Here is a 17,880-nt window from a genome sequence, read left to right as displayed (position 1 = left end):
AATGATGTGACTTGTTCCACACATGCTATAAGTCCATGTCTATAAAGCAACTGTGTGCCTGGGTTCTGCATTTGCAACCAAAGCTGCCCCTCCCCCAACAAAAATAAGTGTCAAGCATAATCCAGCAGCACTGAAAAAAGCTACTCACCTGGCACTTGGTGGCCACCATAAGTGACATTGAGGTTGTATGTTCCGGGCTCATAAGGAACGTATTCCACAGAACAGCTGCCATCTTTGTTATCCATACAGGACATCTTGGCTTCTGAAGGGCCTTCAACAGCCAGGCCTAGGCCTCCTGTACCAGCTCCCCTAGGACAAGAGGAATAAATTAAACAGTCAAGATGTCCCAACAATCTGAACTCAAAGCAATTCCTTCAATACACAAATTCTTGAATACTACAGCTGTGACCAGCACCACAGTATTGGGGGAGGGGGGAGACTAGTCTGTTCCTGTTACTTTAGAGCAGTTCTCAATCCAGACCTCAAGACACTTAGCCAGTCAGGTTTTTAGTATCTCCACTGTATACAAAAAAAGTGACTAGGTGTTCAGAGGCCTGAGTCAAGAGCTACTGCTCAAGGAACAATCTGTCTTGACGGATTACTTCTCAGTGCAGTAAACTGCACCTCCCAAAGCATGCAGCTGTCTCCCTTTTGACTATGCAAGACGGGTAGGCCAAAAATGTCAGACCCTATTTCCAAGATGCTGTTATTGTTTCCTAAGAGGTTGCCAATCGACAATTCTGTAAGAAAGAGCAAGTCATACTCGGCCATCCTTACCTGGTCTCCACAGTAAATTTGTTTGGTTTGTTGGTAGTACCACTTTGTATTCCAGGTCCATGAACTCTGACCCGGGTGGGGTCACAACCTTCTGTCACAGGAACACGGAATGGGCTCTTAGGGACTGGGCTGCCATCATAGGTCACATCAACAGAATGGATGCCTATCAAAATATGGAGTATGAGGACCCACTGACATGACTGGAAATATAGTGTGTGAAGAGTTAAGCCAACAAACCACATATGTTAAAATTCTATAATGTAAGCAAGTCTCCTGGTTCTCGTTTAAGATTTACTTCCTCTATTCTGATTTCAAGGACGGTATGGGTATATTGGAGGGTAATTTTGCAGATATGCAATGGTATAGCACTATCTGTGGGTATGTTTTGTAAGAGTTTTTGCATTAATTCTTACCAGTTCAAAGAATGGATGTGCAAGAACTTGCAGACACCTATATTAGCATTTTATGACAACACTGACTAAAGCCATATGATCAAATGTTGGGAAAACACACATTGCTGTACTGTGTACTTTTGCACAGTGGACAGTAAGAGTATTAAGTAAAAAAACAACAGCAGTGACTACTAGGAATACCCAAGACCAGACTCCAGAAGGATGTTTTATTTCAATTCAAAACGTATAAGTATCTTGATTGTGTGAAGATTTCATGGCCTGATGGTGTATATTGCCAAAGTGTGGCTTGCCTCAGGGGTCAACAGCTGTGCAAGTAGATTTTTTTCCATCTTGTCAAATAAAAATCTTCTCAAAAAACAATTACAAATCCATTTACAAAAAGGGGCAAAAACACAATAGAAAGTCAATATGAAAACTGAATAAAGTTAAAGGCAACACAATTGCAACGCAAGTCTATATAACTAATGGAATTTAAATTGGCAACTAGATAAACAAAAAAGGTTAAGTTTAGTTTGTATTCTGCTACTGACCAAATATGGCTCCATACCAATTACATTAGATAATGTAGATATACACAAAATTGTAAAATTCAAAACAAAGTGTACATTTACTTTTAGAAAGTTTAGTAAATTATCTGTTTTTAGACTTAGTCAGAAAACATTATTCCAATAATATCGCTCCTTAATAGGCAAAAACTGCCATGTATCAATTTAAACTTTACTTGTATGAACATCAGATATTGCAAAACAATTATCACTACTCTAGAGTGTAACCCATTGGAAGAAATTTCTAATAAGGAGTAATCATAGATTCATAAGTGGTTATCTATAAAAGAGAAATGTCCCGTATTCTCTTTACCACCTGGGCAACGCCAGCTTTCATGTTGAGCCCCAGCAATAGTACAAGGGCTTCCTAACTTTCCCCTCTGATCTGGCCTCATCCAACATATCTTTTGGACTCATTCAGCTGGTCTTATTCTGGATCTAGCTTCATCAGGCCCTGATTTACTTCATTCTTTCCTGTTTTGCTGTCATCTGACTTGGGCAGACCATTTTATGTTACCGTTTCCAGAACTTTGAAAAAGTACCAGGGCAGAACACAAGAGTGAATTATCCCTCCGCAATTGAGCCATCCTCTCACCCCTTTTAGCTCCTCCTTTTCCAATTATGTTCACTCTTTGCCTTCTCTTGGAACTCAATTCTCACTTCAGCAATGGATAAGACTGCTCCAATGCAGAGGTGGGAGGGGAGTGGCTAAGAGGATAGCGCGTTAGCTCTCTGGCATTATATTTAGAGTGATATCGCTAATAGCTTTTCTACTTCGTGAAGGAAAAGCTTTCTATAAGGAAAGATTGAACAAACTGAAAACTTAAGAGATTAAGCCTCAGTTTTAAGTTTTCCTAAATCCCCTGGAGTAACATCTGGTGATATATTTAAGAGGTTGTTTTTTTTTTAATTTAAATTTTATTGAGAACAGACCACCACAGGTAGTATAATTTTAACTGCTTGTATCCTACCCATTCAGGATACATGCAGCCCTCCCCACCTATCCCAGATTGATCTCCACTAATTAAATCAAGAAATGTTGCAGTCTACCTGCCAATATTCTCGTGAAGATTTTATAAATCCACCCCCAGCAATGATACCGAGCGATATGATCTGCTCTGTTCTGAATCATAACCAGGCTTCAATTATTTAAAACCAAAAACAAAAACCCAAAACAAAACATACTAGCCTCCTGGAAAGACAGTGGCAAATGCTTCTCTTAAAAAAAGCATCGTAAGATGAGCTGATGGTTCTATGTATGGAGACATTTTCTTATAGAAAAGGTTTGAAAACCCATCCATACCCAGGAATTTATGAGAGAGTAAGGTATTTATGGCTACCAAGACTTCCTCTTGCTCAATGGGTTTAGAAAGAAGTATCATTGCTCCCTCAACTCAGTGTAAAGTAATCCCATCCAAAAATGATGCCATCTCTGCCTCTGTAAGGCTACTCTCAAAAGGTGTAGAGGGTGCGATTAAAAAGTGAGAAAAACCAAGCCCAATGCACTCCAAGGAGCCTTGGTCATCCCCGACCCTCATCATTAGATTCTGCAACCGATTGTTAGCAATTGGGACGCTAACAGTCACCCAGCTTTATCTCCTCATTCAAAAAATTCTTGTGTCCATTGCAGAGCCAAAGTCAAATCTTCAAGGTTTAATCTAAATTCTGCAAGCCCCCCCTAAAGACCTCCATTTCCTAGCACCCCTCAGAGTGGGGGTGTGGCATTTGTCAACTCATTCAAGCTCACGCAGCCTACCTTGTAATGCTATCCAATGCTCTTCCTAACATTTATTTCATTAACTAAAGGAGATACACTGACCCCTTATGTAAGCTTTAAAGCTTTCCAATAAGACTACTGCCCTCACCTTGCCAGTGTCAAAGCAAAGAAGTTCTTGACTGCCCTTTCTAATTTTTATTTATTACTTTTATTTATAAAAATACAAAATTTTAATAGCAAAATTGGAAACGTTACAAAGCAATAGGACAACCCCCCACCCCTAAGGCAGGCAATAAACAGTTCACTGAAAAAAAAAAATCTGAAAGCTATTTATTGGGGGGGGGGGAAGAACCCCCTCCCCTCACTCCTGGATAGAATGAGAGAATACAATAAAATCAAATAAGCAATGTGACTATTTATGTTGTGCCAAGACAGATGCATTCCAAATCTTGTGGTGGCTCATAAATTGACCATGTTGAAAGGCCGTCAATTTAGACATTAAACAAAGTCCAGTTTAACCAGCACAGTACTTAAAGGAGGGAGTTGTAAGCTGTTTCCACCAGCGTGCCAAAATCAACTTCCCTTTCTAATTGTTGAAAGGTTGAGAGGTCCTTTAGTAAGAAGTCATTTAATCTCCATGATCGCCCTCCTATGGAGAGCTATCGTAACAGGCACATGGTCTGACCAAACCCTTGGTTCAATAGAAGAGTTGACCACCTGAGAACAATGAACACTGACAACTCACTACATATCAATCTGTGCATAGGAGTTATGTAGAGGCGAGTAAAATGTATAATCACATATCCCTGCTTGCTGAAGTCACCACACATCCTCTAAACTGTGTTGGCATAGAAGCCTCCCCTTTTCAGAGTTATCCATAGCCAGATTATAGGCAAGATTGAAGTCTTTGCCTACTACCAGAGACGATCTCTATGATCTACCAAACCAACAAGCACTCGATGCTCTCATAATAGCAGCCCTGATTCGCATTAGGAGCATACAGATTTCACCAGACTTGTACAGGTGCCCCTCTTTCTGCCTTTATCATGATAAAATGCCCCTCATTTTCCCAATAAACCTCCTTCAGATGAAAGCATACATCTTTATGACAGAATCCTCACCCCATTAGTTTTCTTACCCGTCTTACAAATCTTTTCCAAAGATGAAATTTCCTCTCCATATTGCTGCTCTTTCTGCCTGCCAACCCTTCTGACCTATGCTTGTAAAGAAATTATTTTACCCCGAAGCACAGCTTTAAAGCTTTTCCACAAAATCAGAGGATAAATCTCAGGGGTGCAATTGAACTCCAAAAATTCTAAAATATCTTGGTCAATCCATTTAACATGAAGAGGATTCTCCAAAAGCTCATCCGGAAATTGCCAAAACCTCACTTGATGTCCAAGCCTCCCCAGCTGTAGCCCAAAGTAATAGGATTATGATCAGCCCACGTCCTAGAATGTATATCAACTCTGCCCACCCGTCTCAGCTCAGGATCCCCCAGCCACAGATCAATCCTGGAAAAAGTCTTGTGCATCAGGAAAAAGTAGGTATAATCTTGCCCACTCGGATAAATTTCCTTCCAAATATCCAAGAGATCCCACTTTCTACAAAAACTATGAAAGAGATCCTGATCCCCTTGTGCATACCCCACTGCCCTACTAGAATTATCCAGATGGGGATTAGGTGCAATATTAAAATCTCCCCCCACCAATAAACTGCCTTCCAAATGATGTATCACGGTAAAGAGGCGATCAAAAAATGGACCTCTATCAGTATTGGGTGCATACACATTAAGCACCGACACATATTTACCCCAAATGACAACACCAACAGAATATATCTACCTTCAGTATCCAAACCCGATGAGGCTGCAATTGACAGTACTTATGTAGCAATATCCCCACTGTCTTAGGTTTGGCCTGATTGGCTGCCAAATAGGAATATTGGAAATCTTTGTGTCTGAATAAGTGAGCATGCTTAACTTGCAAATGAGTTTCTTGGATAAGTACAATATCCACCTGTAAGCGGAGGGCTTCTTAAAACATAAAAGATCTTTTCATCTGGGTATTCAAGCCACGCACATTAAACAATAATTGATAAATAAATAAAAAAAAATAAAATAAGGTCCCACAAGTGACAGTTAAAGGAGAGATCCGTACTTCAGCACGTATGTAGGAAATTGAGCCCCAGATCTGACGAGTAAGCTGTCACACACCCTTAGGCACTCGCTGCCAATGTGGGCGAACGGAGCACGTAGGATTACTCTGCAAGGAAGTCTCTTCCAAATCACGCGCAGTAGACTCAGCCAGCTCTGGAAACACTCTACCCGCTTTCTCCATAGTCTTGATTTGATGAAGTTTGCCCTCCAGGTAAAAATTCAGGGCAAACGGGTGTTGCCATTGGTATCGGATGTTAGTAGCTCGTAGATGAGACACCTTTGCACAAAGGTTCGCTCGCTCTTGCAATGTGACTGCTGCCAGATCTTGATAGAGCTCAATCACCAGAGCATCCCATTTAATGAGCTGTTTGCCTCTAGCTTTATTTGTGATTTCTTCCTTTTGCTTATAATCCTTAAAACATGCAATGATATCTCGAGGCTTATTTGCTCGAGGGGCAGCCAAAGATCTATGGACTCATTCCAACACTATGGAGTCAGGTGCAATCACAAGGGCATCATCCAAAATAAGCAAACATGCCACCTTTGCACCAATTTGCAATTAGAATAGGCAGGTTCCTCAGAATCACCCTAAATTCTGATATTCGCTCGACTCTGATTTTTGAGATCCTCAACTTTATCTAACAGCTGACTCTGTATTACTTGGGTGTCCTTTAAGTTGTGACTGCACTTGCTTTAAGGAATCATGTTGCTCATCCAGATGAGTTTTCACCTCCTCCACGTGGTGTCCCAATTCTTTAATCTCTCCTCTCAAGTACACCCATAAAGCAGTCAGCTCCTCCCAGACTGCCTTATCATTCTTTATTTCATGGAGCAGATCTTGAAATTCTTCCATCGGATCTCCCACATTCTGCTCCTCTGCCTCCGACGCGCACTTGGAAGGTCCAGGCTCAGACAGACTCCCGCTGTCTGCCATTTTAGGTCTTGCAGCTGTGGCTGTCTGAAAAGCGTAATCTTTCAAAGTCTTATGCTGCAATTACATCAAATCAATTTCCAACAAGCTGGTAAGCTTAGCTATCAGAAATGATAAAATCGTCTCCAACACACTGCTGATTTTGCTACTAACAGTTATTCTTGCTGGAGGGAGAACAAGCTGCAAAATTAAGCTGCCATCACGGCTCGTGACGTCACTTCCTCTAAAATTTCCTATTTTTTAAAGGATTGCATGATTACATCAAGTGGAGTACCCCAAGGCTCATCACTCTCCCAATACTTTTCAATGTACTAATGTCAACACTAGGACACTTCTTAGACAAGAATGACATGACCTCACTTCTACAAATTACAATATGCATTCCTTTCTACAAGAAAAAAAAATAAGAATAGCAAATCAGTAGAGGAAGTCACTCATCTAGTTGCTGAACCCCCAAATGCCACTACTCAAACACTGAACACCACTGAAACTGGAATCTGAACACAATCCTAGGGATTATATTTTAACAACCGCCTACCCTGGGAGACAAACATTAACCAAGAAAATATTCACAACATTGAGAAGAGACAAATTCGGCATTGTTTTGACAAAAAAAAAAAAAAAAAAAACCACCCTTTCAGATCTTGGTTCAGTCACTGATACAATCCCAACTAGATTAATGCAATGTCCTTTATGTAGCATGCAAATAAAATATACAGACCCCCCACCTACAAACTATTCAAAATGAAGCAGCCAGACTTATTTTCTCAGCAACTGAATTTGACAAAGTGACACCCCTATACCTCGAACTACACTGGCTCCCTTTCGAGGCAAGGTGTATTTTTAAACTATGTTCACGGATCTTTTTAATCTTCCATTGCAAACCACCAGCCTACAAGTTGAATTTAATAGAAATACCACCCAATGACCAACACAACCTGATCAGCAACCATATGAGAAAATTCCCAAATCCTAGAGCAGGGTCCTCGAGAGCCAGAGCCAGGTCAGGTTTTCAGGATATACACAATGAATATGTACGAGATGGATTTGCATGCACTGCCTCCTTGAGATGCAAATCTATCTCATGCATATTTATTGTGGATATCCTGAAAACTTGACCTGGCTCTGGCTCTCAAGGACCGGAATTGCCTACCCCTGTCCTAGAGGAATCAAATACAAAGCTATTCACTCTACAATATCTGGCAGCAAAATGGAGTCCTTTACTAGCACCACTAAAACACCCCCTCCTATCAAAGCTTTCAAAAAGGCCTTAAAAAAAACCTATTTGGAAAACATCTTAAATATCTTACTCCTATCCCCCCCAAAAACAGGCTGCAACCAACAGAAACCAAACAAGACACCTCTCCTATTTCGATATATCAAGCTCTCTACATACCCATCCCACAAACCAGGAAAGTGACTCATACCAGAACCCTTAATGTCAAGATTGCTACTCCAGATATGACCAGTCTAATCTCCAAACCATAATCAAATGGCTACATGAACACACACCAAGATATCTATGTCATGAACCCTAATGAAATTAATGTGAATCTTGATCATAGCCAGGATTTTCTAAATTGTAAGTCATATTGAACTCCTCCAGGGGCATATTAGCGATCCATAAATACTAATGCAATGTAACCTTATTTGTGATTCTCATACAGGTATATATTGTTAATTGCACAAAAAATAAAGTTTGCAATTCATACAAAGTTATTAGTTTTGCTTTGATTCCAACGAATATTAATAGATTCTCTTTTCTGTAATCTAATTATGTAAACCGAATTGAGCTCTTAAGACTTATATACTGAATCATCTCAAAGTTAAGATTTACATATAATACTCTGATTAGCCTCTTGGCTAGGACTTGGAATTGGTACAGTGCCAGAAAACCACCAAGTTTGTATCTCGATTCCTCTTCCCAGATAACCCTTTATACTTGAGAGAGTCCAAAGGAGAGCAACGAAATTGGTAAGAGGGCTGGAACACTGCTCATACGCCGAGAGGCTGGATAGGCTGGGGCTCTTCTCTCTGGAGAAAAGGAGGCTCAGGGGAGATATGATAGAGACCTTCAAGATCATGAGGGGCATAGAGAAGGTGGATAGGGACAGATTCTTCAGACTGAAGGGGACAGCAAATACGAGGGGGCATTCTGAGAAACTGAAGGGAGACAGGTTCAAAACAAATGCAAGGAAGTTTTTTTTCACCCAAAGGGTCGTGGACACTTGGAATGCGCTACCGGAGGAAGAGATCAGGCAGAATACGGTACAAGGATTCAAACAGGGATTGGATGGATTCCTGAGGGATAAAGGGATCGTGGGATACTGAGGGAGGAGATGGGATGTAACACAAGTATAGGAAGTTAATCAGGTAATGAGTATAAACTAACCGGGTCGTGCATGTGCAAGACCGGAGGGCTAGGACTTCGATAGGAAGGCAGGACTTAAATGGGAAACCAAGGTGGCAAGGGAGCCCCTTCTGATGATTCAGACAGGTCTTGACCTGTTTTGGGCCGCCGCGGGAGCGGACTGCTGGGCGAGATGGACCTGTGGTCTGACCCGGCGGAGGCACTGCTTATGTTCTTATGTTCTTACTCTTAAATCTTGGGTGAATCTCTTCATAAAGGCAGTTAATAAATCCCAATTAAAATTTCCATGCTAGAGTATTTAAATAGTCTACACTGGTATAACATTCAGTTCAAACTATTACATGTTACAGCCTGCACAACACTATAAACATTCTCTGCAATGCTAAATAATTTGATCAATGCTACCAACTGTTTCAGAACTGAAGATGCTGATGTTGGCCTTTTGAAGAATTATGCTCCTCTTCCACTACTTATCTTCACCTATCACACCCCCATTCATTCTCCGCATAGTATTCATGATTCTCAGCTTGCTAGTTCATCAGCAATGACAGCTAGACTTGAATCCACATGCCAGTGCTCCTCCACACTGGAATGTTCTCATCTTTCTCTGAGATTCTGAACACTTGCTCCCTAGATTTAACTCTGCTTAAGACTGAAGTTGCATTTGGTCACATGGAGTCTCTATATTAGTGCTGCCCGATTCAGGTGATTTGATTCAGCCTATTGAAATCGATTTTTCGATTCGATTTTCCTTCCCAATTGGGTGTTTTGTTTTTTGGGTTTTTTTCCAAACATCCTAGTGGGTTTATTTTATAGCCTCTTCGCCCCATTTGCCCTCTCCTACCCACACAGGCACTGTGGTATAAACAAAATAGACAAAAAAGTTTGTTCTTTTTGCTCATTTTTTAAAGCTGATGTAGGGAAGCAATCAATCCATGTAAGAAATGTGGGCAGGAATAACTAAGTACAGGGTCAATAATGTTTTTTCTGCGGACATTTATGGTGTTAGCAATACTGTTGGAATTAACAGAAAGGGCATAGAACAGACAGTTGCATTACTATGATAGGGAAAGAGGGAATACATACAGAACAGCATAAGCCCTATTACCAGCCAAGATGATTATTAATACCCTGGGACTCCTATTAGATGATACTCACAAGAGGCCGGAGCAGGAGGTGCATACGAAGCTTGACGGTGATGTCAATTTACATTGCCCCATGCTGCTCACACTCAAAGCAGTGGCGGTTGGGCAGGCTGGAGCCCAGCTCCTGTACTCGTCAACCCCAGATCTCATCCTGCTCCTTCACGGGCTTCTTCACCATAACGGCAGTGACAGACAACGAGGGGGAGAGACGTGGAACCATTTGTAGACTAGGCCCCCTTCTACTAAACCTCGCTAGTGGTTTTTATCGCCAGGAGCCGCGCTGAACGCTGCACGCAGCTCCTGAAGCTCATAGGAAGTCTGAGTCGGACGCAACGCGAATCATTCAGCATGGCTCCCGACAATACAAACCACTAGTGCTAGTCATAGTATTCTGCATCTAACATGAACTTATGTAGAAATTTAGTAAGTTGACAACTAAATACAGGCATATCCAAAAATGTTAGCAATCTATATGCTGCTTATGTTATGAATATGTACAACACTTCTTAGAAAACAAAAACATATGTTTTCTGCTTTCAGTTTGGGTTTTTGGGTGTGTTCAGTTTTGGTTTTTTTTTAACTTATCCATTTGCTAATCAACATTTTCTTTCTGTTGGCTGTATATATTTGTGTTCAGTTTTGCTTCACTTCATGTTAACCATTTATAGTTGCTTGTTTACCCAGTCTTCTTGGTTCCTGGTTTTATGGATTTTAAATTTAATAGACTCCGATTTTTATATGCTTAACATTTGAGAAGTAGGTTTATCATATGTTATGTTTATCTACTGTAGTTCTGCTCCCCCCCCCCCAGGCAGGCATATTTTATATAAATGTGGCTGTTATTGGCTCATGAAGTTTTCATAGTCAGGATTTGTACATTTGAGTTTATAAAAAATAAATAAATAAATCATTCTTTAGAACCTTTGTGGTCTTGGTGTCCCTTTTCTGGCAGTCACTGTACTTGTTTTCCTTGTAAAAATTATTTTTTTCATTTAGACATTTTCAGAAATCCCATGTGTAAACATGGTTTTTAACTTGTAGTAGTGACTTTGGAAACAGCTACATTGATATGAAATTATTCCCTAAGTCACAGATCAGTAGATGAAGAGGTTATTGATACCATCTTTGTGTTATCCCACTAATCTTATTGCTTCAGACATCAGTACAGAGCAAAAGCAACATTACCTTCCTCATAAGGAGTGTATTCTACTTTGTAGGTCCCATCCCCATTATCTTGCACAAAGGCATCTGTGAGGTTGCCCGAGGGGTTGGAGACCCTGGTCTTGATGTGGGGTCCTCCTGTCTTGGTCAGGGCCCGTGCATCCACATTGAAGTCTGTTGTGGCTTCACGGAACACTCCTGGAAAGAACGGAGAAAGGAGTCTTAAGAAAGATTGAAAAGCTGTTAGCCAATAATAGAATCCCACCTACTCCTAGTAACCAGAGTCTAATGTAGCCTAGAAGGCTTGAGCAGAATATACAGGCCACCACATCCTCTACTAAAGGGGATCTTCTAGCTCTCAGCCTTCCAAGACTCCCTATGGCTATTGCTCCTCATGTAATGCAGACCATATAAGTGTATCCAAGCTATCTGGCTACCTCCTAACCTTCAAGATTACTCCATAGCTACTGCATATCATGTCCTACTGCCATTCTGCTGTCAACTAATCAGAATCCTAGGGATATAGAGTAAATAACTTATTACATATAAGTTTAGTCTCCTTTACAGTTTGCTACCAAAGGGACCTGCATTGTGATTTAACCTTCTCATTGGTTGCCTCTTATTTAGTATTCAAACCAGCCAAATATAAATTGTCAGCTTAGGTTACAACCACCATTCCAGACAGCTACAAACCCTTTGGTAAACCCCCTCCCACAAACATTCAGCCTCTCTGATATTGACCAAGAATGCTACTTTAAATGTTTCAAACTTACAAACATACCTTAACATTTTGAAAACTCTTCTAGTAAACTTAAATTGCAGTAGCATTGACTTTCAGCTACTCTTACCTTTCCCTTCCACACCAGGTCCGTAAACCTTCACGCCAGATGTATTGACTGCAGGTTCCACTTGCAGCTTGCTGGGGAAGTTGGGCACCATCTGGCCACCGTACTTGATGGTGATTGTGTAGATACCAGGATAGAGGGGGATGTATGTAATTGTGTAGGTGCCGTCTCCATTGTCCTGGATGTGGACTTCTGCTTGCATGCCAGTGTCCGAGATGATCTCTATAGTAAGCTCAGCACTGCCAGCATTTGAACAGTCCACAACAAACTTGCCTGCCTCACCCACTCTTGCATGCTCCAGCCCAGGGCCCGAGCACTTTACCTTAGATGGATCAAAGCTTGGTTCAACCTTCGACTTGAATGGGGAGCCAGGAATGTGGGTATCGGCAAAAAGGATGTTTATATTGTAGTCGCCTGGTTCAGTGGGGAGATAGGATACCGAGCAAGTACCATCGCCATTGTCCAAGCACTCTATTTTAGCTTCACAGGGCCCTTCCACAGTCAAACCCAGACCACCTAGCCCAGCTCCCTTTGTGTCAATAGTAAAAGGGGCATGGCAGCCCACTGTACCTCCCTTCAATCCAGGGCCATAGGCTTTCACCTGCAGGAAAGAATGCAATTAAACCGACAATGAGAACTTATGAAGATCAATTAGAGATCATTTTATATTAAGTTCCAACACCTATCTGGTGCCAGTTTTGATCGATGAAGTGGTGAGGATGTTTGAGGAGTATGGTGGGTCTGGAATATCTGGATGTGAAGCAATGATATGAACACCCCTGACGCAGCGATTTGATGTGAAACAGAGGGTTCCCCCATTGGGTGTAAGGGCTGCCTGGCCTGGATTTGTAGGCCATTAGCAGCTAAGTAATTTTTCTTGCTTTTGCTGTGGATGTTATGAGCTGGACTATACTGCCTTTTGTTACATTCACCCACTGACTTTCATCTGTCTTAGGCGTGCTGTTTGATACCGCCTGACAGGCTACTTTAGTTGCCTTGTTTTCTTGGACTTCAGCATTTACACACAAACAGCTTTTGTAGGAGTGGAGTTTTTTTGGCCAGATGAAGCTGAACTGAGGCCTTTTTTCTCCACTTCTTTTCTTTTTCCCTTTCTCTTTGGGGAGTGTGAATGTTGTTGGTTGTAAGTAAGGCCTTGTAGTGTTGCGGGGTGTGTGTATCATTTGTCCGTGTGGGGCTTGTTTTTGAGTGAATAAGGGATATATTTGGGCCCTAATCCTTGAGTATTTATTTCTAGTGGAACTAGGTTTTTGGAAGGACAGCTGATATTGCCCAGAGGCCATTAAGAGTCCTGGCCCTCAGAAATGCTTTGCCTTTAAGGCTTTATTGGAGTATTCTCCCTCTTCTTCTGACACTGCTACATTCTTCCGACACTGCTACAGGGGGGCAGGCAGGCAGGCATGGGGACAGAGGAGGGGGAGTTGTGTTATTAACAATGTTTAATGATTCTTTGTCCCTGCCTACACAACCTGCTTGCATTGCTGGCTGCTATATGCTACTGTAATTCTGTTTGTTGGATTTGTACTGCTCATGCTCTCCTTTCTCATATTGTACAAGGGTGGGGGTGGTTGTGTTGGGGGGGTTGTTTGGAGTCTTACACATAGATGACCAATTGTTCCTTTGTTGTATGGTCATCAATAGAAATTTTCACTTAATGACAAAGATAATTTTACTCTAAAAAGCTTCTTACCTTGGAGGGATTGGTAGGTGGAACACCTTCCACAGGGAAGGGGCTACCAGGAACGGGTACACCATCATAGGTGACCTCCACCTCATATGGCCCTTCTTCCCGTGGTATAAATTTTACACTGCTGTTATCGGGGCTCAGGCCTGGCTCCACCTTGCAGGGTACAGGCTTGCCAGAAGGGCCAGTGATCTTTGAGGCTACCTTGCCTTGGCCACCTGCCCCCTTGGATTTCACTGTAAACTCCTGGTCCTTGCCAACTTCCACTTCTGAAAAAGAGAAGGCCAAGAATCATAAGCATGTGGAAAACCAGTGTAAATCAAGATGCACATTCTTTCCCCATGCCACCCTCTAATGAGAATTGGTTTGTGATTTGCTGCAGATACATACTGTCCCCCAGTCCTGATATCTTAATCTTGCTGAGGTCTAGTGTTGGGGCAATCCCCACAGGGAAGGGACTCTTAGGTATATGGTCTCCTCCATAGGTCACACCAACACCCACGTTACCCTATAGGAAAAAGGGGGACAAAAAAGAAAGACCAAGTTATCCTGATACTCATTATAAAGAACTTCTATCAGCAATTTTTGGATCCATGTTAAAATGTAATAATGGCTCTGGTTTATATTGGATACTGTTCCAATTAGTGGAAAAGCTAATTTCTAACATTAGTATCTTTGGTTATAACCAAAAAGCTACTAAATTTGGAGATTTCATTACAGGAGGGATAACCTTCCATGGCTAGAACACCCTACTGTCAACCTGAAACAGAGCAGGGTGCACCACACAATTGAACTGAGTACCTGTGAAAGGCCTGGTAATGTAATTAAGCAAGGTGCCAGTGGAGGCAGTGGCTTAGGGCTGCCCAAAGCCTGCCCCCGAAGTCCCTTCAGAGTAGCAGGAGCATGTTCCTTCATGCAGCTACGCTACTCTTCCTGGAGCAGCCCTACACATGGGAAAAATGGGGATCATAGTACTTCCTTATAGAGAATGACACGGGAACAAATTTTTCCCTGTCCCCGCAGGAACTCAATTTCCCTGGCCTGTCCCCATGAGTTTTATCACTGTCCCTGCCCCGTTCCTGTAAGCTCTGCCTTAACCGCACAAGCCTCGAACACTTATGATTTTAAGATGTTTGAGGCTTGTGCAGATGAGGACGGAGCTTGCAGGAATGGGGCAGGAACAGGAAGAGAACTCGTGGGGACGGGGAAAAATTTGTTCCTGTGTCATTCTCTACTTCCTTATTCTTGTGGGAAAAAGTGCCTTGTCCTGCTTCAGGTCGGGCAGGTAATAGTTGTGAGGTGGAAACAGCAAGGATATATATAGGGAAGGAGAGATTTTCACAGAAAACAGGAGTTAAGACATTAACAACTGGAGGTGAAAAGGGGGTTGAGTGACGGGAGCTGAGGCTAGTGAGATGAAAAGCAAAGAAATGAGGCTAGGGAAGGAGGAAATTTTAAAAAAAACACCAAAAACCAGGGAGAATGGAGGGTGTGAAGGAGGAATGCAGTCTAGATCAAGGCAGATAATATGAAGATAAAAAAGTGGTCAGATCGTCAGAGATGGATGTAGAAGGAAGGAAGACAAGAGCAGGAAATGAGTACATAGGAGAAACATCCATGACATACCAGGTATACAAGAGGGCCATAGCCTTATGAGGAGGAGAAAGTGGCAAGATGGTAACTAGTGGCATTTGCCTACCTGCTGAATGGGTGTATATTTCACCGTGTATGAATTGTCATGGTTGTCAATTATATCAAAGTCCTTCACGGCATCTCCCTTAGCTGGGCCAGTGAACTGCACATCCAGCTTGGCCTTGCCGGCCCCTTTGGTGCTGACTGTGAAATGAGTGGGTTTTCCAATTTCTACTCCTAAGATGCAAAGAGTCAATTTTAGCCATACTAGTTCAGCATCTAATATGTCATCTTTAATTATTCTGGTGCTTTCCAGAGAAATAAGTTTCAAATTTAAATTTATTGCTCTGCGAATAGCTAGAAAGAGCAATCCTACTTTGCACCTTGCCCCAACTGTGAGGAATTGTGTGCTGTCACTAACACAAATAGAAAGTCAGGATTAAGTACCACAAACCATTCTGCCAACAAGCAAACCAGTTTGGCAGGTGGAACAAATTGCAGGATTTTCCACAGTGCCATAGTGAGGGTAGGAAGCCCTCCCCCCTCCCCACCACACCTGCACCTCCCTTCCCCTGTATCTCTAAATCTTCTTTACCAGCACAAGCAGCTTCTCCAGCCTGCTACTTGCGCTGGAACTGGCTTTCCCTCCAACCATGAAGAGGGGGGGGGGGGGAGCCAGGCTGGTACGAGCAGCAGATCGGAGAACTTGCTTGTACTGATGAAGATTTAAAGAGGTACCGGGGAGGGTGAGAGGGAGGGGATGAGTATGGCTTGGGGAGGGGGCAGAGAAGTGCTGGTGCCCCCACCAAGACAGCGCCCAGGGTGGTCCATTCCCCCCACCTTATTACATCACTGTACATACATGCACCAATGGATTGCCCAGAACATTTGATAGTGACTGTTCAGCTGACCGATGGGACCCCAGACTTCCACTTACCACTCCTATGGAGGCCAGGACCTTCTGCTTTCACCTTGCTGGCATCATGAGAGGGATCCACCTTGATACGAATAGGACTCATTGGTGTGGCCTGGAAGGAACAGAGGCACAGGGTCGTTCAACAGAACTGTTCTGCTTCCAAGACTTGTTAGTTGTCAACCGTAGCTATGATTTAGCCTCTAACTTGTTGCCTACATGCTCATGCTGTTCTCTTAAGAGCAGCTACTCATGTTCTACTCCGTACCAAAACAAGGGCAAGATAGAGTTAACAGACAAAAGACCAGCAAAGCCCTAGTAAAGGAGGCTACCAGTGAGCAGGTGCTTAACTCAGGTGTCCAGCACTTCTCAAAATGCCGAGTGAATTCAGCTCCTTAACCAGTTCCTTGTGGACATCCAGTTCAAATCCAGCACTTGTATGCAAATGTTTATATAGCTTGTATTTATGTGCAAAGTCTTAATGATACTGCTCCTTTTAAAATTGCTTCTAATATGCCTTCCAAATACATGTGGTTCTCTGGCAGTGCTATACACATTTTAGAAGAGACACCCCCTCTCCCCCACTCCCCCATATCTACATACAGCCTTTGAAACAGTTCATTTTTTTTATTCTTACTAAAGAATGACACGGGGATAAATTTTTCCCTATTCCCACGGAAACTCAATTTCCCTGCCCCTGCAAATTTTGTCACTGTCCCTGCCCCGTTCCTGTAAGCTCTGCCTTAACCGCACAAGCCTCGAACACTTATGATTTTAAAGTGTTTGAGGCTTGTGCAGATGAGGACAGAGCTCTCAGGAAGACTGGAAGGTAGCGAATGTTACACCTATCTTCAAGAAAGGTTTGAGGGGAGATCCGGGAAACTACAGACCGGTGAGTCTTACCTCTGTACCGGGAAAGATGGTAGAGTCACTGATAAAGGACAGCATCATTGATCACCTTGACGGAAACTGGTTGATGAGGACCAGTCAGCACGGTTTTAGCAAAGGCAGATCGTGTTTGACGAACTTGCTGCACTTCTTTGAGGGAGTAAACAGACAGATAGACAAGGGCGATCCAGTCGACATTGTATATCTGGATTTTCAGAAGGCGTTCGACAAGGTTCCGCATGAACGACTACTTTGGAAAATTGCAAGCCATGGAATTGAGGGTGAAATACTCACGTGGATTAAAAACTGGCCGGAGCATAGGAAACAGAGAGTGGGGGTAAATGGACAATACTCGGACTGGAAGAGCGTCACCAGTAGGGTGCCGCAGGGCTCAGTGCTTGGACCCGTGCTCTTTTAACATCTTTATAAATGATCTGGACATAGGTATGACGAGCGAGGTGATTAAATTTGCGGATGATACGAAGTTATTCAGAGTAGTAAAGACGCAGGGGGATTGCGAAGATATGCAACGTGACATAATCAAGCTCGAGGAATGGGCATCGACATGGCAGATGAGGTTCAACGTGGATAAATGTAAAGTGATGCATGTCGGTAACAAAAATCTCATGCACGAATACAGGATGTCCAGGGCGGTACTTGGAGAGACCTCCCAGGAAAGGGA

At 42.6% G+C, this 17,880-nt stretch overlaps 1 protein-coding gene across 4 annotated transcripts in view; it reads right to left on the bottom strand.

Annotated features, from left to right (window-relative positions):
- Positions 1–17,880, bottom strand: part of FLNA (filamin A) — a 233,810-nt gene that overhangs the window by 40,437 nt on the left and 175,493 nt on the right. For all 4 annotated transcript variants that reach the window (XM_033922594.1, XM_033922576.1, XM_033922585.1 and 1 more), the window contains exons 18-25: positions 16,335–16,425; positions 15,465–15,634; positions 14,156–14,273; positions 13,772–14,034; positions 12,067–12,664; positions 11,243–11,416; positions 778–940; positions 149–309 (exon numbers count right to left, since the gene is read on the bottom strand). In XM_033922594.1, the coding sequence (XP_033778485.1) occupies positions 149–309; positions 778–940; positions 11,243–11,416; positions 12,067–12,664; positions 13,772–14,034; positions 14,156–14,273; positions 15,465–15,634; positions 16,335–16,425 (1,738 nt within the window). The remainder of the gene's footprint in view (positions 1–148; positions 310–777; positions 941–11,242; positions 11,417–12,066; positions 12,665–13,771; positions 14,035–14,155; positions 14,274–15,464; positions 15,635–16,334; positions 16,426–17,880) is intronic.

This window comes from Geotrypetes seraphini, chromosome 1 (genome assembly GCF_902459505.1).
Source record: "Geotrypetes seraphini chromosome 1, aGeoSer1.1, whole genome shotgun sequence".
Taxonomy (NCBI): Eukaryota; Metazoa; Chordata; class Amphibia; order Gymnophiona; family Dermophiidae; genus Geotrypetes; species Geotrypetes seraphini.
Note: the sequence above shows the minus strand (reverse complement) of the source record. Positions and strands in the feature narration are given on the sequence as shown.